This window comes from Felis catus, chromosome B1 (assembly GCF_018350175.1).
Source record: "Felis catus isolate Fca126 chromosome B1, F.catus_Fca126_mat1.0, whole genome shotgun sequence".
NCBI classification, from domain to species: Eukaryota; Metazoa; Chordata; class Mammalia; order Carnivora; family Felidae; genus Felis; species Felis catus.
The window spans coordinates 155,215,165-155,240,809 of NC_058371.1; the positions used below are offsets into that span (position 1 = coordinate 155,215,165).

General features: G+C 35.2%; 1 protein-coding gene across 29 annotated transcripts in view; it reads right to left on the minus strand.

Moving 5' to 3' along the window:
• ADGRL3 (adhesion G protein-coupled receptor L3) overlaps positions 1-25,645 on the minus strand; it is an 823,449-nt gene that overhangs the window by 490,025 nt on the left and 307,779 nt on the right. For 28 of the 29 annotated variants that reach the window (XM_045056308.1, XM_045056303.1, XM_045056290.1 and 25 more), the window contains exon 4: positions 10,290-10,493. The exons of the other annotated variant lie outside the window; for it this stretch is intronic. In XM_045056308.1, coding sequence (XP_044912243.1) covers positions 10,290-10,493 — 204 coding nt within the window. The remainder of the gene's footprint in view (positions 1-10,289; positions 10,494-25,645) is intronic. 29 annotated transcript variants of the gene reach the window in all.

Below are 25,645 nucleotides of genomic sequence, written 5' to 3' on the forward strand. Positions count from 1 at the left end.
AATCCCAAAAAGGGAGAAAATCACTAACCTTGGTCACATTTCCTTAATTCCATCATATATACTTAGAAACCCAATCCTCTATGATTTGCTCTACTTATATATAGGGCATGAAGTTAAGAAATATCACAGAGATATCAATTTATCACTGAGAATCAAAAATACTTTCATTTATTTTTATCCATTTAGCACATGCTCTGTCATCATTATGTACATATGACCTTTCTGTGGATTAACATTAGCAGAGGCTGCCAGAGGGGCAAACCATAAAAAAAAAAGTTTGGGACTTCCCTTCAATTTACCAATTGTGTCAACCCGTGATTTGATCCCTTTCAATGGCTTATAATTCTCTCTTTCCTAAATGTACATGTATCCCCAGGATCTCTAATTGCCTACTATCATCACTGCTTTGGATAATCTCATAAAGCCCCATGGCCTTAATTATCACCTTTATGTTGAAAACTCCTAATTTTATTGCTAGCAATAACTTTTCTCTTGATATATAGATTCATATGCGAGAGTTTGCCTCACCTTTTATATCTCTAGTTCAAAACCTCTAAGATTAGGCTTGCCACTTTTTCCCTGAAAACCAAAGCTTCCTCTTACATCCTAATTCTGTAAATGGTACCACCCAGTCACCTAGGCATCTTTGATTCTTCCCTCATCCTCACTTCCTACATCCAATTAGCCAATAGCCAAGCACTGCAGATTCAGTCTCCATGCATCTCTCACTTTGTTCCTTCTCTTTCCATCCCCATTGCTATCTCCCCAGTTCAGATACTCATTACCTTCTGCCCTACGGCAACAACCTACCTGTTCTTCCACTTTCAAGTCTCTCTCTCTATCCTAAATTTTAGCACATAATTCTGATAGTCTCTACACTGCAACTCGGATCAAGAGCTTCTAAAGAATCTCAACTGTGGACAAAATTATGTACAAAGTCTCACCCTGACATTTAAGACCCCCTACAAGATGACTACAATCTACCCTTCAAACTTCCTGTCCCAATACTTCTTTCTTCATGTCTGTATTGTTGGTTAAACTATTCACTATTTGCTAAAATTGATATAATTTTCACCAACTAAAATTTTGTTCACATAATTCAATACTTTGGAACACACCCCATCGTCCAACACCTCCTACCTATGCTTGCAAATGATGGTAAGGGTTTTCAGGAGTCAGTTTAAATACCACATTATCTAACAATGCTTTGCCCATCCTCCCTTCTCTTCCATCCTTATGTCACAGCAGGAATGCCATTTCCTCCTTCTTTAAAATACTATAGCACTTGCAGAACACTACCTTTGACCAAATCCTAGTCAAATGCATATCGGCTCTGTCTCCAGCAATGGACTGGCAATCCTGGAGGAAAGGAACTGCCTGACAGAGGGTTCTATGTACATTACAGGCACAAAGTGTGTGAATTAACTTGAGTTAGTTTCTCTTCTAAACATTTATACTCAATGTTCAGTTATCCAAGCTATCAACCCATAAGGTGCCCAAAAAACAGAGCCAGTATTTTGAGAATTACTTTGTCTCTTCCTCAATCTAAACAGAAATATTGACAAGGACTAAACAAATTCATTGAAAATTCTTCATGGATCTTCATTACATATCTCTGACATAATTATTACAAAACAAAGAGCCAAAGAAATGGTAAATAGTAGTAGGTAACACTTACTAGATCTCAAGGACTATAGGCTTAATCATATTTAATATATTTATATATGATACTTAGTCATTACAACAACAATGTACGTACTTTTATTATCACACTATACAGAAGAGATAACAAAGATTTTTTTTAAACATAAGTTCTTGAGCTTGGTTTTAAGACTGCTAATAAAACATAAAGCTAGGAATGAACCCAAAGTTCATGCATTAATGATAATTCCATACTACTATCTGTCTGTAGCAGTAAAAGCAAAAGAGTGAAGAATTAAAGATATTTCTAATAACCAAGAAAAAGAAATTGATTCTTAGGAAGTAACAGTTGGGAGGGAAAAGTCATCAACTTAAGTAACCATATATATGAAAGAAAGAACAGAGTGCCTGGCTAAGTTTCTATATTTCTGGACTGGAGACAATATGAAACATTCAGTATCTAAAAACCCAGACATAAGCTGATCTATGAAAGTATGATGTTCTATGCACAGTACCTGTCATGCCCTTCCCTTTCATCTTAATTTAGGGTTAAGACTTCTATAAATACAATGGAAGTTTCCTCTCTGTATCTGACGTACACTGATCTCTTTTACCACATACATTGAGTTGGGGGAAAAAAAAACAGAAGAAAAAGGAAGGGATTTACTAGTAATTGACTAATTTATTCTGAAAAGTATCTGTCATTAGTAGTGTCAAATTTGCTCCTTGGGACATACATACAATTATTAGCACACGGCAGATACTCAATTAATGAATTAATGAAACAGTGTGCAATACATTCCTAACTAAATTAAAGGAACAAAACTTGTTTTGCCTAATAGTCAAAGATTAACATCTACTTCCCATTATTCATATTCTTTGTGATAAGAAAAACCTAATGGTGAAAAATATAATTTCTATAAGCATTTTGAAAAGCTACTCACATACTACTGAGACGGAAAGGGAAAATATAGTTTACACCAACAGAAACAAAGAATTTATCCTATTTTCCTTTAAATACTTGAAGGCCTAACTCACTAACACATTTATTTGCAATTGGATTCATCATTCTGGTATTTAGAACATTTGGAAAAGGAACTCCTAAAGAAATGCTTTGAAATCATGTTTAGGGATGTGAGGTTTATTATTTTATTTTTAGCTCTATTTCCCTAGAGGCCTATTACCCTTCTGCCCACATAAAAATATAATATGGCCCTAAATGCATATAAGAATTCTAAAAAGTGATGAGCCAGTAATATATTTTGTACATCAATTAGATCTGACATTTTGTCTAAAGTAGCAAACCTCACTGAAAGACAAATACAAGTGAACAGGGTCTTTTATCTGAAATAATATTATATTGTCATATGAAACAAGAAGCTAACACAGCACTTAGAAGGCCACATTATACTGTTCTCTTGCAGTAACAATTACATCCAAAAGGCTGAGCTTGTAAAACAGGGTTTTCCGTCACTGTAGCAATATTACTCTCTGTTCTTCTGTGACAAGTTCCTTCATCCCCTACCTCCCCATGAATTCCTAGACTTTACCTACATGCATCAGACTATAATGTAGTAACAAAATTAGAACCAGCTTTGCCAAAAATTTGGGAGTAAGGGGAGTCAGATTTTGAGAACATGCCAGAAGGATAACTTATCAAAGTCAATATAAGTAACACTAATATAAACATAGCAAGGGTAACACAGTCTCAGATTTTCCAATGATCATCAGTTATAGTAAATGAAAACATAAAAACCAGTAGAAAGAGAAATGGTTTACCACATGCCCATGAACAACTTTCAGAACATTCTAGCTGAGAATGGGGAGAAGGATAGGAATTGTTATGTCAATAGGGCTAGAGATGGGTGAATACGAAGGAAAATCAATTCAATTCAACCCTACATCGAACTTTTAGCTGAGCTGAAGAGGACTCAGGTGGCAGAGGACATTCCAACCAGCAAAGATAATATCATTTGCAAAGATGGGGGGGGGCATGTTTTGTCTGGTAATTTGACAGAACTTCCATGAGGCTGAAGAAAAGACATGTGTGGAAATGTATAGTCTGAGATAAGAGGAAATGTGCTGCCTACTAATGTTACTTACTGGGTGTATGTGTTCTGGCCCACGGGTATTAAAGCATCTCACATTTACCTCTCCCCGTTCCTCATTTACTCCAGTGTCCATTGATTTGCCCTAACATGTTGGCGAGTTCATGGTATATAAAAGAATTGACTCCATTCCCAAATCATTTTGTCACAGGTAACCCAACGAATGAGCTTTTGCTACTCTTTCCCTGCCTCTATCAGTTTGTTATAACACCGTTGCATGTAGAATTAGGTGAGCTGTGCAACTATGTTCTCAGATTTATGACTTTAAAAGTTATCTTTTTTTAATGAAGCTTTCATTTTCTGCACTCTTAACCAGTGAGAATATTAGACATTTCTTTACGAAATATCACCACTTTACAATGTCATCAAAGGATATGCTATTTTAATAATCAGTTTTAATTAGGCAAGAGCATAATTCAAGATTCATTTCTGAGATACTCTCAAAAGGCACATGCAGATTATATTGTTATTATTTTATTAAACTGTGTGTCATGTTACACTGTTAGTGAGTATAAACAGGAGATTAGTCTCCTGTATTCTTCCAAGTTTTGACATGGAACATTGTACTGAGAACTGAATGAATGTCAAATACATCTAGGCCTGCAGATCACCTGTTCTAACTGTTCAACCTGTTTCCTCACCGTAGCAATAAGGAGTACATATTGCAGATGCACATATATGGTAAGAATTCTGTCAGCTGTTTCATGGGAACACAGGACAGTTTAAAATCAGATCTAATCTTGGCTCCACTAGAGCAGAAGGAAGGATGTATTACTGGAAAGCAGAAGGAAGAATAAATAAAAATCCTAGGAGATGCTCTTTTGTTACAGACTATCTTATCATACCTAAGCCAAAACTGAATGCCTAACAAAGAATGGTAATAACTTTTTTTGCTCCTTTTCGATGAGAATAACTTAGGCTCAACAAATAGCATTTTTAATTATCCTTTTTTGTTTGTTTTCAGATTTGTATATTGTAATGAAGCTATGAGTTCTTAAATTTGGGGCCAAAATTTAGGTTTCTATTCAAAGGAGTATGTTGAAGAGGTTACTTGTAAGTGTTTGGATAACACGATCATTCCTTACCAACATTCTCTGTTCCACCTTATCTTTTTTTTTTTTTAAGTGTACTTATTTTTCAGACAGAGAGAGACAGAGTGTGAGCAGGGGAGGGATGGAGAGAGAGAGAGGGAGACACAGAATCACAGAATCTGAAGCAGGCTCCAGGCTCCAAGCAACACAGAGCCCCATGCAGGGTTCGAACTCACAAGCCATGAGATCATGACCTGAGCCAAAGTCAGACACTTAACCTGACTGAGCCACCAGGCACCCACATCTTGTCTTTCATATCTAAGTGGTACAATCATTTTGTACACAGGTGTAGGTGTGTCTTACTTTGGGCACACTACAGAGGGGACGGAGTGGGTGGCAGCCAGGGGGGTGCCCTTTATAAAATGACCAGAGGCACAGAGCAGCAATCAACCTCTATAATCGGCTGAGATGATCCAACATGGATACGTGTAGAGATTCTCAGGACTTCCCAGCAACCCTTGCAGTGGGGAGCCCATAAGCTTAGTAAGCTTATTTATTTTGAGAGAGTATACATGCACAAGTGGGGAATGGGCAGAGAGAAAGAGAGAGAGAGAATCCCAAGAAGGCTTCCCATAGCATAGAGCCTGACATGGGGCTCGAAATCATGAACCACGAGATCATGACCTGAGCTGAAGTTGGATGCTTAACCGACTGAGCCACCCAGGAGCCCCATCATACTTTCTGGCTTTTGAGCCAAAAACCTGTTTGTCCTCTGAGTTTTCTCTCTGGCCTAGTCCCATGTTCCATTAATCTCTAACTCCTGCCAATTGATCCTCATTGCCACTAATGTCACTCACTCCTGGAATCAGGTCCACCATTATTTCTTACTTGCAATAGAATAACTTTCCTATCTCCAGTCTTGAAGCCTCTAGTTCATTGTTTAAATGCAGCAGCAGGTCAGTCTTTGCTTAATTTGTCTAAGGTTAATTTAATTGTTCCCTCCCTGCCATCAGAAACATTCTAAACTCTGCATAATGTTATATCAGGCCATTCTGATCAGATTTTTAACCACTTCTCCATAGAATTTCTGCTCCTACATTTAGCATTCTCCCTCAAATATGTGCCGGTCAAATCTTGTGTTTATTACCATTTTACACACGAGGGTCTTGCCTCTCTTTTTTTTTAAATGTTTTTAATTTATTTTTGAGAGAGAGAGAGAGAGACAGACAGACAGACAGTGTGCAAGCAGGGGAGGGGCAGAGTGGGAGGGAGACACAGAATCTGAAGCTGGCTCCAGGTTCTGAGCTGTCAGCACAGAGCTCGATGCAGGGCTGGAACTCTCGAGCTGTGAGATAATGACCTGAGCCAAAGTCAGGCACTCAACTAAGGGAGCCACCCAGACGCCTGGTTCTTGCCTCTTTGATTGCAGGGGAGAAGTATCCTCTAGCAAGCATTTGCCATACTGTACCCTCTTATTGTCTCTCAATACTCACTGCAAGATCAAAGTTTGTGGGTTTCCCATCTGTGTCTTCCTAGCACTTAGTGCAGTAGCCAGCATCATTTACACTCAATCCAGTGTCATTAAAAAATAATAATAATAAGGGCAAGAATGAATGATGGAACACCCAGCATTTAATAATTCAGGCTAATTTTAAAGGTTGGCTTTTGCTTAAAGTAACAAAACAATAAAATGGACTTTTCTACTTGCTTATAATTATCATAAAAGCATTCCCCTTTATAAACATACAAGCCTAAGAGTGGGGAAAATGAGAAAAGACAATGATGGTAGAGTTTGATGTGATTCTCCAAAAGAACTGATAGAATACACAAGTCCCTTGTAAAAGCATCTTGGCTCTTGCAAAAGGTAAATTTTAAAATGAGCACAGGGTAGAGTTTTCATCACTTGTCAGGACTGAAACAGTTTAGCTGTGTTCCGAGTGGACCCTTCCGTGAACTCTGCACACTACATGCGTGGCTTGGAGGAGGGTTATTTATATATTATCTCAATGAACTTTTTATGCACCTGCATGAAAATCACAATTAAAGCAAGAAAATGTTGATAAAAAACACATTAACATTCCTTTGCCTTCAAGGAAAAGTCTTGATATCTAGTCATTAACTGGGCAATCTGCCCTCGACTTCCTTCTGCCTTAATACTCTAAAGAGAAACATGTCTTCAGAGAACAGTGTTTTTAAACTCTTCATGCTTTGCTGCTCTACTGTGAAGTCCTAATTCCTAGGAATCCAAACACTCGTTAACTCTTAAGAACTGTTATTAGCTATTCTGAGTCAAATGAATATAAAATTTAAACAAGGACAAAGTTTAATTTTTAACCAATAAAAAGGTTTTGGGGAGTTTTGTTGCTATTGTTTTGCCTTTTTTTTCACGTTGTCAAGGCTGCTTGTGTTGGGTTTCTACTTGCTTCTGTGGCTACCTATAGAAAAAATACAGAGGTTACGGGGCACCTTGGCACCTCGGTGGCTCAGTCTGTTAAGCGTCTGACTTCGGCTCAGGTCATGATCTCATGGTTCATGAGTTTGAGCCCCCTATCGAGCTCTGTGCTGACAGCTCGGAGCCTGGAGACTGCTTCAGATTCTGTGTCTCCCTCTCTCTCTGCCCCAACCCCACTCATGCTCTCTCTCTCTCAAAAATAAATAAACGTTAAAAAAAGAAAAAATACAGAGGTTAGCAATTTTTAAAAGGAATATTAGTTTGATTTTTCAATTAAAGTCACATTAATATCAGTCTTTATTATTTATATTTATTTCTGAGTGTTCTGTACCATAGAGTATCTTGTTTCTGTAACAGACTGTTGCTTGTATTTTGAGAAAGGCAGAGGAGGGGAGCAAGGGAAGGTTGACATTTTCTCGTTTGCCTTCTTCCCTGTCTTTTCAACTTGAAGAGCTCAAAGAAATACGGTATTTTTTATTTCAGTTTCATTTTTAATACCTGCCCTAGCTCTATGTATTATCTTCTATATCAGGAAAGATTATGCCCCTGTAATATTTACTCATTTTTCTTTATTATTTCCATAGGTAGCACTACAAGATGACCTTCAGTTACTCTTTGTTTGGATGATAAAATTACTTTTGCACAAGGCAACTTTCAAAACACACTGTATCATTATAACAGGTTAACATGATTCCTCAGTCTCCTTTTTAAAATCACATGACATTTACCTCAGTCTCCATTTAGGAGATCACATGAAGTTTGCCTTATACCCTCACTTTCTTTTCTGTCTAAAGCAAAATATGATGAAATTTTCTTATTCATAAGTTGATAGAAAAGCATGATTTAAAACTCACTACTACACTGTAACCTGCTATATATGTTGCAAAAGGTAAAAGCTAATATCAAAGAAAAATCTTATAAGCTGTAAGTGTTGGGGAACATTTAAAGTTGGCCAATTTCTAGGGGCACCTGGGTGACTCAGTTGGTTAAGCATCTAACTCTTAGTTTCAGCTCAGCTCATGATCTCATGATTTGTGGGATGCAGTCCCGTGTCAGGATCTGCACTGACGGCATGAAGCCTGCCTGGGATTCCTTGCCCCCCAACCACGCCCTCTCTCTCTTTCTCTGCCTCTCCCCTACTCGTGCTCTCTCTCTCAAAGTAAATAAACTTTAAAAAATAAAGAAAATTAAAAAAAAATAAAAATAAAATCAGCCAACTTCTTAGTAAAAGTTCTCTAGGAAAAACTATTCTGGTATTCTGCAATTTTTTTCTTCTCAAAATTGAATTGCCAGCAAGTGTGTGTATATGTTAATGTTAGTTCCTGATTTAAACATTTATAACATTTACTGAAAAATTAAACTTCATTTCTGGATTCCTTCTTCACTACTGCTAGAAATTATGATGAGTGTTATGTGCATTGGAGTAAATTAAAAAATATTAATTTTATATAATCATTTTACAATACAAATCCAGGGCATCATGAGGAAAACTTTGAGACTGTTAAAGAACATTCTGAGAAAAATGTGACTGCATCCAATTGAGACAATTTCAGGTTTGAAATGGTAATACAAAACAGCAGAAAAAATGTTTTTAAAGAATATTTACTACACTTTCTTTCAATTTTTTGAACATACTTGAGTCAATTTTACACACTTTTGTAGAAGAAGCATAGACAATCATCCGTCACTAATCATCAACACCAAGGAAGAAATGTTCATCCGAATGGAAAGATTCTAGAACATTGATTGAACGATATAACTGAATGGACAGACCCACCGTGAGTGCCAAGTCATTTTTTCTATGTGGCTGTAGTAATTAAAGAGTTAGATTTAATTTTCACAAGTCTATTAAATCTAAGATGAGTTTATGATACAATTCCCTTGGTCCCTGAACCAAAAACAAAGTATTCTAACTCATTTTACTAGAGAATACTGTAACAGGGTTAAGAAGATAAGCTCAGCTAATACACTGGTATTTTACCTTCCTTTACCAGTAGTTTTGTATGAATATCCACTTGAAGAAATTAAGGGGTAGGAGAGGTGACACTGTTTGAGGAAAAGACTTGATATTCATGGTTCTACCAGTCCAATGCTTCCCAGCCTTTTTCATGTTGTACTACACAAAGAAAATTATAAATATAATATATATTATAAATATAATATGTGAAATATATACATATTATATTTAATAAATTTATCCATTTGTATAAATATCATAAATGAATAAATATTAACATATATTACATATGAATATGTACTACATATATAAAAATATATCACATATATTATATAAATATATATTACATATTATATTTATTACATTACCTGAAGGACCTAAGAGGGATAAAAGTGATTGTATGGAGTTTAGTGAGCCAAAAGAATTACACTGCCTAAGTATTACATACAGATAAGATAAAAAAGTATTGGGGGAAAGAACAGTATTGAATTTTGTGCAAATATTGTATAATATTTCTCACTAGACCTTCAAAGGATGGATGTCATTCACTGCACTTGCCAGCTGCAAAGACAGTGTTATAAAGTACTCTCAACATTTTTAACAAAATCAGGTTGCTTCTATAACCATCACTTTTCCATCAGATTTTATGATTCAAATGACTATGTATAATCCCCAACCAAGATATTTTCATCATACTCTCCTCAAAATCTTGCTAGTTTCCATTGATGAGAATTTTTTTCTTCAGACAAGCAGATGATCAGAAATGTTAAAACTTATCTTTTACAACCATCACATTTTACAGTAGTTGAAATTGTCACTAAAAGTAATTTTAAATTTCCTGTGATAATGCAAAGAGAGTTCAAACCCATTCAAAAATTTAAAGTCAAACATTTTGACGTAATGATGAGTCTCTAATGTCAAACAAGCATGCAGTGTTAAAAAACTGCTAGGAGACCACGAAGTCCATTAAATCAGCCACAGTGAGTGGATGCAGATAATCAATAAATGAAAAGACACATTTGGGGCACCGCCTGGGGCTGAGCCCTCTAGGAGTCCCTGCCCAGCCACCCCCAGCCCCCTTTCCCCACCGCTGGCCGCACCTTGGGCTGCACTCTGGGCTCCTTGGGCACCTGGACCACGAACTCCTCTGGTAGCTCCACGGGGCCCTTGTCCACGATGAGCAGTGGCACGCTCGGCTGCTGGCTGCTGAAGGAGATGTCTGGGTGGCAGAGCGCCTCCTGGGCTGCGCTCAGCATGTCGCAGTGGGGCAGCGAGGGCTGGATGTCGCTCACTGTGCTTGCCACCTGCGGGGACCGCAGGGCGCACCATCAGACTCCGCTCAGCTCAGGCTGGCTGCAAAGAAGCCCGGCTAGAGACTATTCCCAAGGCTGCTCTCTGCTGCGGGCCATAGTCCCTGGACTCCAGCCACCCCAGGACCCGCTCAGATAACCCTGGAGCTGAGGAGAACACATCCCCTGGTCCCTACTGTGATGTGGACTGTGCAGTTCTGTCCTAGCTAATCACGATCTTAAATAAGCCAAACACCTCATCCTAATCCCTGACAATGATTGGAAAATTAGACACAATTTTCAAGAGAAAGCTACTTGAGAAAATATACATTTTATATTTTATAGATTCACAGTGTTCTGCTGTAAATCTATAGGTACTAATATCTGCAAGTATAAATAAAAATGTTAGTGAACTGAGTACACGCAAAAAGCTTGATAAGATAATGGGTGTCAAAAGTTTCAGAGAGGTATTTATTTATTCTTTATTAATTTTGTTTTGTGTGTTGTGTTGTTACATTTACATGGATTGTTTTATATGTTTCAGATCATTTAATAGTTTTTGAAAGACTGTATTAAGATCTGTGATGAACATTAAGGTGAAAAGGAGATACAAACATTTTTGCCATTTAAATACACAGTGATTCTACTGACAGATGGTACATATTACATAAATGAATCAATATGGAAGACCAAGACAATAATGAAAAAATAAAATTGTAAACATAGGATTTTTTTAATAATTCACAAAACAGTAATACACTGTATGCTATGAAAAACAGAGCTATTTAAGTACAGGATTTTATTTTGCTGGTGAATTGGTACAGGAAATACACATTTTTCTACACTAATTCCAACTAGTGTGATAAACACGAATGATAATGAAAATGCCCCCACTAACAGAGAGGAAAAGAGTTTACAAGGAAAAAGATTTTGCTTGACACAATTATTTTTTACAAACATGCATATTTAAAAACACATTAATAATGCTATATGGCTATCATTCAGCAGTCAGGAGAGAAAGTAGGAAATTCAATAATGCAAGAGAATTTTATAATCATCTTTCTAATCCTATAAATTTATAAAGTAGAACTATAATTTCTTGACATATAAAATTTGCAAATTAAGAATGAAATACATGTTCTCTCCCAAATCACAGGAACTATATGGCCCTTACAGAAAACAAATATGATACTAAGAAATTTGTCAAACAATCCATCTATGATAAAAAAAATAGTTCCGAATATAACTAGTCTCGAATATAACTAAGTTTACCATTTATTTATTCTCATTATAATGGATAAGTACTAAAATATCTGGGCAAAAGGTAATCTCAATGCTATTTTGATAGATTGTGTAAATGAAAAAGGTGTCAAAGAACGTAACAAGTTTCAAGACCAAAAAAGTTGTGAAAATCAAAATCTCTATCTCCTTTAATGTTTAATTCCAATGATGTTATTTTCTGATCTTTTGACTTCTAAATATCCCGCCCTCATTGCCCAACATGTGACTAATTTTAAATTATTTTTTACGTGAATACATACAGGCATGTTTGCCCTAAATCTTTATAAACTGTATTATGGAAGGAAATGAGCAACAGATGATAAAGCTACATTTTCCTAAAAGCTTTGGTTATAATAGAGTTGAAAGATTTTGCCCTCAGGCAATTTAACATATAAGAACACTTGGAGTGATGGAGCATGCACTTATTTGTTCATTCAACAAATATTTATTAAGTTTGCATTATGTGCCAGGTCTTTTTCTAGGTGCTGGAAGATGTTGGTGAGCAAAACAGACCATGTACCTATTTTAATGAATCATCCATTCTGGTATAGGAGAAAAAGAATATACAAACAGATAAGCAATTTTTAAGTGCTATAAATGTAAGTCATCTACAGAAAGTTTAAATAGGAAAATATGTAAAGGCTACTCTGCTTAGGGTTTTATGGAGGACTTATCTGTGGGAGTAAAGTTTAAACTGAGATCTCAGTGAGACTGGAATTTGCTAGTCACAACAAAATCAGGAGTAAAGAACATTCCAGGCTATCACAATTCCTCAAGTTGGAACCACCACAGTTTATTCAAGGAATAACACAATGGCCAATGAATCTATGTGCAGTGGGCTGGGAGAAGAATGGTTTGGAATGAGATCAGAGAGGTAAGCAACACCTAGATCATGAGCTCATACTGAATGAAGTCCCTGGGAAGGAAGAATAAGGCAGGATAGGGAAAAAGACTTGGCAATAGTGACCTCTACTCAACTAGAGATTATTTCAAAAAAGGTCAATCTCTACAGTAAGTAGAGAATAACACATGTTTAAAATGCATAAAAGGTGAAACCATCATCAGCTGAAAAATATAATATGATCTGTATTAAAGGAAAGAATATACACTTAAACAAGAAAAAAGAACATTCTCAAACTCACTAGAAAGCAAAATCTAGGGACCTAGAAGGAACAGGTTTGTATTACAGGTTTAAATGATTTCATGGAGTGAGACTGAGGAATACAAAATATTGGAAAGTTAACTTGACTTTGTTAAGTTGAAGGAAATTAGACTCTGATTTGTTCTATGAAACTGGAGTATTTTATGTATCTGCAGATCTGACTCTCCTTTAACTTCATCATCTCTATAAAAGGAATCCAGTATCACCTATCAGTGTAGCAAAAGTGAAGTAGCTATTACACTGCCCACATGGTCAAGGTCTAACAGAACACAGCCAAAATCTGAACTTTTGTTTTAAAATATTGTATATGTTACTGTTAAAATATTGTATGACTTCTGGGGAAATATTTATTTGAGTTATAAATATAAATCTAATTTATCTTTCTGAAGCTATTATAAAAATAAGTCTCTGAGATAAACATCAGAGTTTATAAGTCTGGTATTCCATTAGAAGCACAGGATCTGAAGTCTGGAAAGAATCATTCAAATCAAATGCTAGCTAATAATCCTTGGAGCATGCCTGTTTAAAAAACTCCCAAATTTCAGGGCGCCTGGGTGGCTCAGTCGGTTAAGCGTCCGACTTCGGCTCAGGTCATGATCTCGCAGTCTGTAAGTTCGAGCCCCGCTTCAGGCTCTGGGCTGATGGCTCAGAGCCTGGAGCCTGTTTCCGATTCTGTGTCTCCCTCTCTCTCTGCCCCTCCCCCGTTCATGCTCTGTCTCTCTCTGTCTCAAAAATAAATAAACGTTAAAAAAAAAAAAAAAAAAAACTCCCAAATTTCATGTGAAGAGGCAGTGATCAGAAGCTCGGTCTGTCCTTGGGGCACCCAATTCTACCTGAAACAGTAAGTTCTTCCTCATGTCAAGAAAGGTGATATCTATACCCTGGCATTCTCCAACCACTTGTCTAAATTCTACACCAATGGCTGTGCAAAACACATCAAGTTGTTCCTGGAAGGTACTTGTCTTCAAGCATATTTGAGGAGACCTTTACATTCTAAATGTCTCTTCTCTTCTCAAGATTACTAAGGGGGAAGATAATTTAGAAGCATACACGTACATCCCTCTCACCCTATTCCCCTCCCATCTCCATTTGTGACCACATTTTCAAACTCTGTTTATGTACACAAAGATGTCTCAAAGGTAATTTTGGTTTGGGGACAGGAGGTAATGATAAGGCCAATATATCTTGTTGTTCTTTCTTTCTAACCTTCTTCAGAAAGAGAGAGAAAGAGAGAGAGACAGACTTCATCTTATCCCCTTTAAAACTTGCATATCTGATTAAGACTTCATATTTTTATTTTTTTTTAATGTTAATTTATTTTTGAGAGAGGGAGAGACAGAGCACAAGTAGGGAAGGAGCCGAGACAGAGAGAGAGAGAGACTCAGAATCTGAAATAGGCTCCAGGCTCTGGGCTGACAGTCCAGAGCCTGACACAGGGCTTGAATCCATGAACCCCAAGATCATGACCCAAGCCAAAGTCAGACGCTTAACCAACTGAGCCACCCAGATATCCCAAGACTTCTTATTTTTAAAACAGAGAGATTCACTCATATTTTACAAATTTGAATTGCTTTAATCATAGATAATATTTAATATTTATAAGTAATGAGTCATTGACATATCCAAATTATCTACATAATCAATTCATACTCAGATTTTTTACTATGTAAACACTTTGATTTTGTTTTCCTAGGGGGCAGACATGAAATATGAAAATATTTCACAATGTACTGAAATGATCAAAATATTTCTCCCATGTTTATGTTAGTCTCCAAATATCAAAAGCCATCACAGCATCAAAGCTCCTGAATAACAGTTCAGGGTGAACCTAAGGCAAGTAGTAAAAAAAGGAAAAATAATGAGCACATCAGATGTTAAGTATATATGATGGCAGTACCAGAATTTTCATATCTGTGGAGCTTTAAATTGAAATAAATATAAAAAATCATATTTTAATGAGATATACTTTGAGATCGATACTGACTTATAAATAATAAAAATACTAACTAAGAATTATTTCTAACCAATTTCAACTGTTTCTGTTTTCTTGTTCTCCTTATATGAATAATTTTGTAATTTAGTCAATGATTCAGCTTCTACCCCCAAAACATCTATTGATCATAATAATGACCATGGGATGTAGACAAAACCATGAACTGTAATGCTAAGATATTTCTAAGGTGAGAGAAATGCTAACAACAAAACCCCACCAGAGCATATTTATCAGAGTTACTAGTGATTTCACTTTCATATACTAATGATTTTTCTCACAAGTTATTTTTGTCTTTGGGAGCAATATTTTACCATATTTTTAAAATAATTAGCTAATTATGAGCCTCGTAAGAGTTTAACCATACTATAATTACAACTATGACCCTAACCCACTGTTCAATTTTACCTTTCACTATTATCTCTAGGTTTACATAAACACAATATTGTTTTCTTCCTTAAACTTAAAAATTTTACTTGTTTTATAATATTCTAGCTCATTCTTCCATAAGTTGTTTATTTCTCATTTAAATCATAGTTCTACAAAATAAGGCAAATGCTCAGTAGGTTATTAAAATGTCATGGGAAGAAGCCTCCATGAGATGTTTAGGAAATTTTTGAGTTTCTCTAACAACTATTTGAAATGTCACTGCATCATTAGATTGATGGCTCTGAATCTATTGTTTCATCTTATTACTGATACTACTACCTGTGACTCACTGGATGATTGTAAGTATTCATTGAGCTACTGTGTGCATAAGTGTTCAGCTAACTGCAAAGTGCTATGTAAATGCTAGAATTTATACTGAAATACTTATTACAAATGGTTGAGTGATAAGGAATGTCTAATCCAAATTCAGTGCAATATACATAATGAGGAGAGAGGGAGGGGTAGGGAAGTGTGAAGGGGAGGGAGTGGAGAGAAAGAGAGGGAAAGAGAGAGAGAGGGAGAGACAGACAAACAGACTATTGCTTTCATTCCTTTTCTTGCCGGTAAAGGCATTTTTCCAATTCTGCTTCCTTATGCATACTGAAAGGCTCTACCTTTCCCTCAGCACCTTCATTTTGGCCATATAAGAAGATTAGTTCTTTCTTGATTTCTCCCTAAGGTGTATGTGACAGCTGCATAATTTCTTTATAGGCTGGGTAGTAATCTCTAACAATAGTCATAAAAGTTTCAGTTCAAGCAACTGACAAGGAAGCCACCAGGTAGAAATTACAACATGGAAGTTCCAACACAGAGAAAAATCTGTTTCAGTTCCGGTTCTCATAAGAAAATGGTTCTGTAGTGATGAATTACCCACCTGTGTATGATGAAGCAACTTTCATAGTATACCTGGATATTACTCAATTTAACTCAATAGACTTCTCCAGACCGAAATGCTTCATGAAGTGTTGGTACGCCCTATGTGGGTAAGCAATTTCCCTCCAAGTAGGGTCCTTTATTATTTTTCTCTACAACATAGCTTATTACAGTAAAATAAAATATATTCTGGCTAAACTGTCACTAGAAGACTGAACAATCATGATATAAAAGCTGGATGATATTCTGAAAATAGTGGGAGAGTCAAACACTTGATTATGAATAAAGCTAAATACAGTGGGGAAAACTGTGGTTTGTTCATTAGAACGGCCACCTAGATCGTAATACTGTGGTGTAAATACCTCAAGTATTGGTTAAAATGAGTAAGCACAGAGTAAAGTTTCTGGGGATATAAATTTATTTTAAAAATGCAGCTTCTGACATGAAGACATTATTTTCATTCAAATTGAATGTGTATTATATATCTTATTTATCAGAGGAGTAATAACCAATATACTTTCTTCTCTAACTAAAAATGTCTGCTTTTTTGTAAACATAATATAAACGGATTTAAATTCATGGCACAAAAATAAAACTCTGGAATTTATAATTCAGAAAATACTGATTTTCTTTTAATTTCCTTGTGTCTACTTCCCTGTTAAAGTATACTAAAACTTTAATGGTATGGAAGCGACGCTTTCAGAATGTTGTAAAGTCAATAATTTCCTTCCTTACAAATCTTTAAAACACTAGTAATGGGGCACTTTCCCTGAATCAGTGCCAATGATACTTGATGTGTGGGAAAAACCATTGAAGGCCACATGTATTTTGGGAATGCAAGCTGGTGCAGCCACTCTGGAAAACTGTATGGAGGTTCCTCAAAAAACTAAAAATAGAACTATGCTACGACCCAGCAATTGCACTACTAGGCATTTATCCACAGGATACAGGTGTGCTGTTTCGAAAGGAAACATGCACCCCAATGTTTATAGCAGTGCTATCAACAATAGCCAAAGTATGGAAAGAGCCCAAATGTCTATCGATGGATGAATGGATAAAGAAGATGTGGTATATATATACAATGGAGTATTACTCAGCAATCAAAAAGAATGAAATCTTGCCATTTGCAATTACATGGATGTACCTGGAGGGTATTATGCTAAGTGAAATGAGTCAGTCAGAGGACTTTAAGAGACAAAAGAGATGAACATAAGGGAAGGGAAACAAAAATAATATAAAAACAGGGAGGGGGACAAAACAGAAGAGACTCATAAATATGGAGAACAAACTGAGGGTTACTGGAGGGGTTGTGGGAGGGGGGATGGGCTAAATGGGTAAGGGGCACTAAGGAATCTACTCCTGAAATCATTGTTGCACTATATGCTAACCAATTTGGATGTAAGTTAAAAAAATTAAATTAAAAATGAAAAAAACATATATTTTGACAGAAATCTATCTTGTTAGTGAGTTCTTCCTATCTTAAGTTAATCATACCTGGTATCTCTGAAGATGGTTGAGAAGAATGCAAAATTTTTATCTATGTTTTTTTTTTTTTTGGTCCTAAGAGGTTTTTACTCCCACCATCCCTCCTCAACACACACACAAAATGAATGTCTAAATGCTGGTTAACAAGAAAGCAGATACATTAACAGGCTAGCATGTTAAAATAATCTATTTTATTATGCTGGTTGTATTTACATAGAGTTATGATTATTATTGGACACCTATGCTTAAAAATTGACACAGTGGTTTTTATCTCAGTGCAGAGGCATGACATCCAACCTGTGTCCTAACAATAGCCTGTAAACTATAAAACATGTAGGCTATCAGAGCTATTGCCACTGTCCTGAGCTATTGTGACTAATCTGAAAGGCTCCCTTTTAGCCCAATGTGCAGCATTCCCCAGAGGGATAGCATCATACTAGCCTGCTGCTTTGAATTTTATGTATTATCTGTCTTCATTATTAAATCATGTGCCCTTAAAGTTTGCATGGTTTCACCAACTTCACTATCAAAAGGGAAAAGAAAGGGTCGTTGCAAAATAGTTGCCACCATTGTTGATTTGTCACAAGAGCTACAGAAAAGAATAGTCCTGATCTAATTCAGGTTGTGTCTATGATTACTATTTTCATGGTACCTCCAACAGATTGGTGAGAAGCGGTAATAGGTAAAAGCCAACTGTTCATTCTTTTTATGAATATATAAGGCTTGTTTCTTTTTTTTGAGGGGGGGTTGTCTACATGATCTACATGATCTAATCGTATCTGCATTTTGATCCTCACGTCATCTGTTATCCTCTAATGCAACAACAACAATAATGTTTCAAAGTCATCTGAGGGGAGAAAAAATTCAATCACTGTAAAATGCTATTTTGGTTTTACATATTATTTTTACCTTTGCATTTAATCAAGATAATAATTTCTTTGATTTAGCTCACTGTACTTATCCCCCTTAACATTAAATTAATAATACCAAAGTCAGAGTATATCTGTCACTCACTATTCAATTTCTTTCAACCTTGGATGAATAGTGAAGACAGGACATTTTTTGGGGGGGTTTATAGTCTAATTAAAAGCAACAGGCTTGCACTCTGAATAGCTTTTCAACACTCTTTAACATTTTTTTAAATGCTGATCTAAGCTTAAGATGTTCATTAGTAACTCATTAAAGACTTAGTTACAGTCCAGTGGATGAGTCCTGAATATAAAGATAGAATGTGTGTACAAATGTGTAGGCTCATAATTAGAGAAACTGCCACATTTGGGGATTAAAAATACACAATGCAGTCTTTGAAAAACACTATGGAAAGTAAGTGACCCCAAGATGGTGTTGGATTTTAAATTTTGCTTACTATCCAGGTCATTTGTTTTTTAAATTCTAATTCCAAAAGGTATGTTTTAATGACCACATTCTCCCAGGATTAAATGTGTGAGGCTTTGTGTTAGGGCCTTTCTATACATTATTTTACTTGATCCTCATACTATAACAAAGTAGGCCTAATTATCCCTTTGACAAATAAGGAAACTGTGAATCACATTAGTTAAGGTCACATACCTTGGAAGTCACAGAAATGCAATTAGACTCTAAGTTTTGAAATCTTTCTTTTCATTCAATAGGGGCATGCAAATTAGGATTCTAAAAGCAACTTAGATTGGACAATATTGTAAACTTCAGTTTCTGGCTTCACATAAATATTACTTCTAAATATGTTGACATCTTCCTCCATTCATGGTCCCTTAAAACTGCAGGAGCTATTCCATAGCAACCTTTATAAATCATGCATTATCTTTATTTAGCTTTCTCCTCATCTTTTCTTCTCAAATAGTAACATTTCAGATAAGCCTAGTATGCTGAAATAGTGCAAATTTGTTAGGATTGTTGCCATATAAAATCTCAGGTTTTCTTCTGATTCTCATCTTTGTTTGTTTAAAGCTCCAGTGTGAGTGGGTCCAGGAGGTGCCAAGCTGGCTCAGTTGGTAGAGCATCTGACTCTTGATCTCGGGGTCATGAGTTTGAACTCCACAATGGGTGTGGAGATTACTTTAAAAAAAATAAATCTTTAAAAAAAATAAAGCTGTGATGTGAGTGGCTCCAAAAGTCACTATTATACAATATGCAGATTTGATACAATAATGAATTGCATAACTTTCTTGAGATTAAGAAGCATCCAGTAGTTTGCAGAACATATTAGAGAAAAAGTATCCATGGAAATGAAATGAAAGATTCAATATTTACAGTATTGAGTGAAAATACAAAAATATATAAATAAGAGGATTTCCAAAATATGGAAAGACTAGAATTCAGACTAGACCAAAAACAGAAACACTTTTGGTCACCAGGATTAAAGGTTAATGTTCTTTATCATGTTCTTAGGCAAGAGTAATTGGATACTACCAGAAGAATCCAATTAATTACTTTGATGTTTTGTATAGAAGTCACTGCTATATAATTCACATATTAGAGTGAAATTTCAATCACTGTCAGTTACTAGTTTTTGTCATAATAAAAATCTGAATTAATGCACTATTTCTAGAAATTAAATATGTAAGTAAAAGGGAGGAGGCATGAGGCTAGATAAACGGTATATGATTTCCTAGTGAATATAAAATAGATGAGATTTAAGTGGGTAAATCCAGGCAAAAAGCTTCTCTTAGACTATGCAGTCAAAAGAACTCTTAAATCTAAATATATTCTAACAATATTCTCTGTTATTTTCTAATAAAAGGTATTTCTATAAAGAACACTCAGAACTTCATAATAAAAAGTCATTAAGAAATGATTGAATATTTCTCCAGGTCAGATATACACACAACCAAAGAGCACATGAATAGAAGCTCAACATCATTATGCATTAAAGATATGCAAATCAAAACTACAATGAGACACAATTTCATCTTCACTAGGATGACTAAAGGAAAGACGACAGCCGATAATAGCAAGTGTGGTGACGATGTGGTAAAATGAGACGCTTCATATTGTTTGGATTGTGTAATTGTGAAATCACTCTGGAAAACAGTTTAGCAGTATTCAGAATGCTATTATGTGACTCAGCAATTTCACTCCTACGTGTACCCAAGAGAAGTAAAAACAGGTCCGTGCAAAAACTCGGGCAGGAATTTTCATAACAGCAGTATGCAGAATAGCCAAAAAGTAGGAATCATCCACATTTCTATTAACTGATAAATACGATGTAGTATGTTGCCACAAAGGAATATTATTTGGCAATGAAAAAGAATCAATTACTGATACATGCTATGATAAGCATAAATTTTTAAAATGCTATGTTAAGTGAAATAATCAAGTCACAAAAGATCAAAAATGATACAATTCTACCTATACAAAAAGTCCAGAATAGGCAAATCCATAGAAATATAAAGTAGATTAGTGGTTTCCAGGGACTGGGAAAGGGGAAACCAGGTGTGACCACTAATGGGTATGGGGTTTCTTTCTGAAGGACTGATAATGTTTTAAAATTGACCGTGTTGATGGCTGCACACCTATGCATAGAATAAAATCCTCTGAACCACATACTTTACATGGGTAAGTTTTATGATATATTAAATGTATCAATAAAGCTGTAAAAAAATCCCTCCATTTATACATTTAAAAACTATATTAGTGCATTAGATCCACTTTTCTTTGTTAAAGCTACATGGTATCTTTTATACATAGCTTCCTTTATCTCAAGAGGACTACACCTTTCAGACCCCTTTATAGGTGTAGCTATGGAGTTTTATTTAATGGAAATGGATGCAGAAGTAATGTGCACTACTTCCAAGCATATCCATAAAAATTTTCGATTAGAATCTCCACAGTGCTCCTTGCTCCTCCCTGCAGACCGGAAAGGCAATGACCCTCAGAATGACTTTGGAAGCTTCACGATATTAGACCGGTTCTATGTATAACTGTGAGAGCAAAAGAATGACATCTATTACCATTTCCCACCATATACACATTGCCCTGATCAGAAACACTTACCTGCTTTGGAATGTTTGGTGAACAAGGAAACATTCTCTGGAAACCTTTATTAATTTAGGAATCTGCTGTGACTGCAGCCTACTTTATACTATTTAATACAGTGTTCAAAAAAGGAGATTAAAGTAGATAACTCAAAGAGGACTTTCTCCAGAAATTTCATAATATATACTTTGAAACACACACACATGCACACACACACACACACACACACACACACAACTGGTTTGATCCCTATTTTAGTACTAGACAATTGATTTTCTGAGGAGTCCTTCATACCACATTGCCACACAGACATATAAACTGCAGTGCTATTTTATGGATCTCATTTTTACAGTTGATCACTTTGCCTAATTTTGAGATTTTTATCTTTAATTACTGTATTTGTACAATATATATTTTTATGATCACTTGGGCAAGCGCCTTATTATTCTTTTCCATTTTTACTAGTTTTCTTATTTAATATTCAATATAGGTTTTAGAATAATTCTGTTGAATTTCTACATAGAAAAGCTCATATTGGTACTTTGAATATAGTAGTGCAAAAATCTATACAAAATAATTTGGCAATATTCGTTACTGTTGTTGTACTCAGTCTTTTCATTCAGAAACATAGTATGTTGCATATTCTCTTTAAATATATTTTAAAAAATTTTTAAACATTTATTTATATTTTGAGAGAGAGACAGAGTGTGAGTGGGGGAGGGGCAGAGAGAGAGAGAGGGAGAGACAGAATCTGAAGCAGCCTCCAGGCTCTGAGCTGTCAGCACAGGCCTGACTTGGGGCTCGAACCCACAAACTGTGAGATCATGACCTGAGCTGACGTCAAACGCTGAACCAACTGAGCCAACCAGGTGCTCCTACAATGTTCTCTTTTATAACTCCCAGTAAAGTTTTAGACATTTCTTCTCATAAGTTCTATGTATTTCCTCCTATGATATTTCCTAAGTAAGCCATACATTTCATTGCTGCTTTGACTCAAATCATTTATGAATATGAGAATCATATATCTGAACTGTAAATGTTCTCATTATTCTGAGAAAGTTTTTCTTTTTAGAATTTTCTGAATACATCATCATACCCGGCAAATAATATCTTAACATTTGAATGTTTATTCTCATTTGTATTGTTCATTACAGTAGCCAAAACTTGTGGAATTGTTCTAAACAACTGCATTAATAACAAGCAAGGTTGAATTGATAATTTATTAACATTGACTTAAGATAGTTCTTAATGAACCTAAAAAGAAGTCTTTTTTTTTTCACTCTCTATTTCTCAAGAGATTTTCTTCTAGGGATACAAAGATATAGTCAAATTTTATGTACAGATGTGTTCCTTTATAGTGCTATTTATAATGGCAATATGTCAATGACCTTCACTTTTGAGCTATCAGTATATGGTTAGGTAACCGATGGATCCTACATATGATATCTGTTTTTAAATTTAAATACAATACAGAAATATCTACATTTTAAGGTTAAATCAAAATGAAAGACAAATTTCATTTCTAACATTCCAATTTAAAAAAATATATACACATACACGACTACACGGAAAATCTAATAAACATTAATATTTATTATATCATTGGGTCATAGAATTATTGGATTTTTGCTTTCTGAGTTAAATTTGTATGAGGAGAGTTACTTTGACAATAAAGTAGGTGACACTGGCAATGACAAACAAAGAGATATATGAGACTATGTGCTTGTACTTTACCAGTAAGCTATAACCTTGACTTCAGGGCATTCAAATCACCACAAACTATAGTGTGTATAGATGAAATAAACACCTAAAGCTTAACAAATGTCATTGTGAGAGCCTATTTTATACAAAGATTCATGTCTATTATTTCTGTAAATACAACTATCAAATTTTTCTGGCAAATCCTTAACTACCCTAGCTTATTTGGTCAAATGTTTCATTTCAGATAGATTTTTTTTTTAATAGGAAGACAATTTTCTATATTGAAAGGACCTAATTCCTGCTATGATAACAATATAGGGCAAGTATAGAAATAAAACAAAATGTAATTATTAACAAAATGTAAGTTACTTGTTTTCAATTTATCAGTTAAAAACTCAAAAACAGGGGCGCCTGCCTGGGTGGCTCAGTTTGTTGAGCGTCTGATTTCGGCTCAGGTCATGATCTCACAGTTCATGGGTTCGAGCCCCGTGTCGGGCTCTGTGCTGACAGCTCAGAGCCTGGAGCCTGTTTCAGATTCTGTGTCTCCCTCTCTCTCTGCCCCTCCCCCACTTGCACTCTGTCTCTCTCTGTCTCAAAAATAATAAACATTTAAAAAAAACCTCAAAAACAAGTAGAGAATGAATGAGCCTATTTTTCAACAAGGTCTTATTCTAAACTGCCAAATTAAAATAGATCATAATACAATATATTGTCTCTTATTTACATAACAAATCAATGAGACTCTTTCAACTACTGCATTTCAATTTTTTGAGTGGTCATTAAAGAACCATTTAGCAATCAGAATGGAGGAAGTAAATGCATGAAATATGTATTATAGCTACTTACATGAAATTATACATGTGAAAACACTTATTCTTACATTGAGAATGAAAGTAATTAGCAATGCAAACAAGAGGAAAATAAGTAGATATTTATAAGTTATGTAATCCAATTGTTTTTTAATTCACTCTACACCAAGAGTACAACTACCCTATTGTAGTCCTGGTCAACCCCAAGGCCAAGAAATATAAAAAATAAGATATGATCCTAACCACCCCCAAATAGTCTGACCTAAAATCTGAAGATAGGAAAATGCTATTTCGCTCTCACAGTAAATACATGTTACTCATAGAGTATCAGTACCATATAATTCACATATAACACATTTTGCAAGTGCAAAGGCAAAAGTTCTTTTCCAATAACTAACCTGCATACCGAGTAGGTAGGGAAGGTTTCTGAACAAGTTCTTATAAAAGAAAGCTATCATCTATGTGTATTTGTGATTTATATTGTGATATTAGAGATTGCAGTTAACTTACAAAATATATATTTTGAAATTCAGTACCAAGTGGGTAATGCAGATGGTATTGGATGTGTTCCACAGTAGCCTCATATATCATGACCATGACAAAGACTTTTTTTCTGTATAACATACTTGACCATAAACATAGTGGCATTACTGGGAGTATTACAAATTATCTAGGCTGGCAAACATTATAAACATTCCAAGGATGATTAATTTCTAAAAATAACAAAGTTAAGCAGAGCTTAGAAGTCAAGCTGACTTTTTCACAATCAATAAAATATGACTTCATAAAGGGAATTATATGGCAAGATGCTATGCAGTGAAATGTATTTTTATATTTTCTCAAGCTTCATATTTTATTAGAAGTTAAGAAATGTGCATATTATTTTAAATCACTGACACATTAAACAGTATTATAACTGTAAAAATCAGATTAATAATAAAATGCAAATTACATAAAAATATAGTACTAAATATATATGGGTATGATCAACAGTTTTGCTCTTTATAGCTGATTATTATAATTAATTCCTTGAACATATTAAAAAACAGCCTATAAAGTCCACAAATATATAAATACACATGCAACTTTAAAAAATAGACTGTCAGAAAAAATATGCATACGGTGGTTAGAGAAGGATTTTTTTAAGCCTCATTTTGCATGCAGAGGTACCATAAATATATTGTTCCCCTTTACCCACAGGAAGTTCCAATTATCCTGTTTTCTATCTTTTCAATTGTGATGCAGTTTATAAGTACAATTTAATCAAGAGGAGATACGGTTAAAATATCTGAGCACCCCAACCACCTTCTCAATCCATTGTGGCTTGGGTACCAGATCTCTTAGCCCATGTATCACACTGGACATTGGTATTCCTTTACTGCCAATCATAATAAGCCCTAGTGCCCAGGTTATTATCAGATTATTGTTCTCCAATTCCCTTCTTGTCCCTTGCTCCCAACCA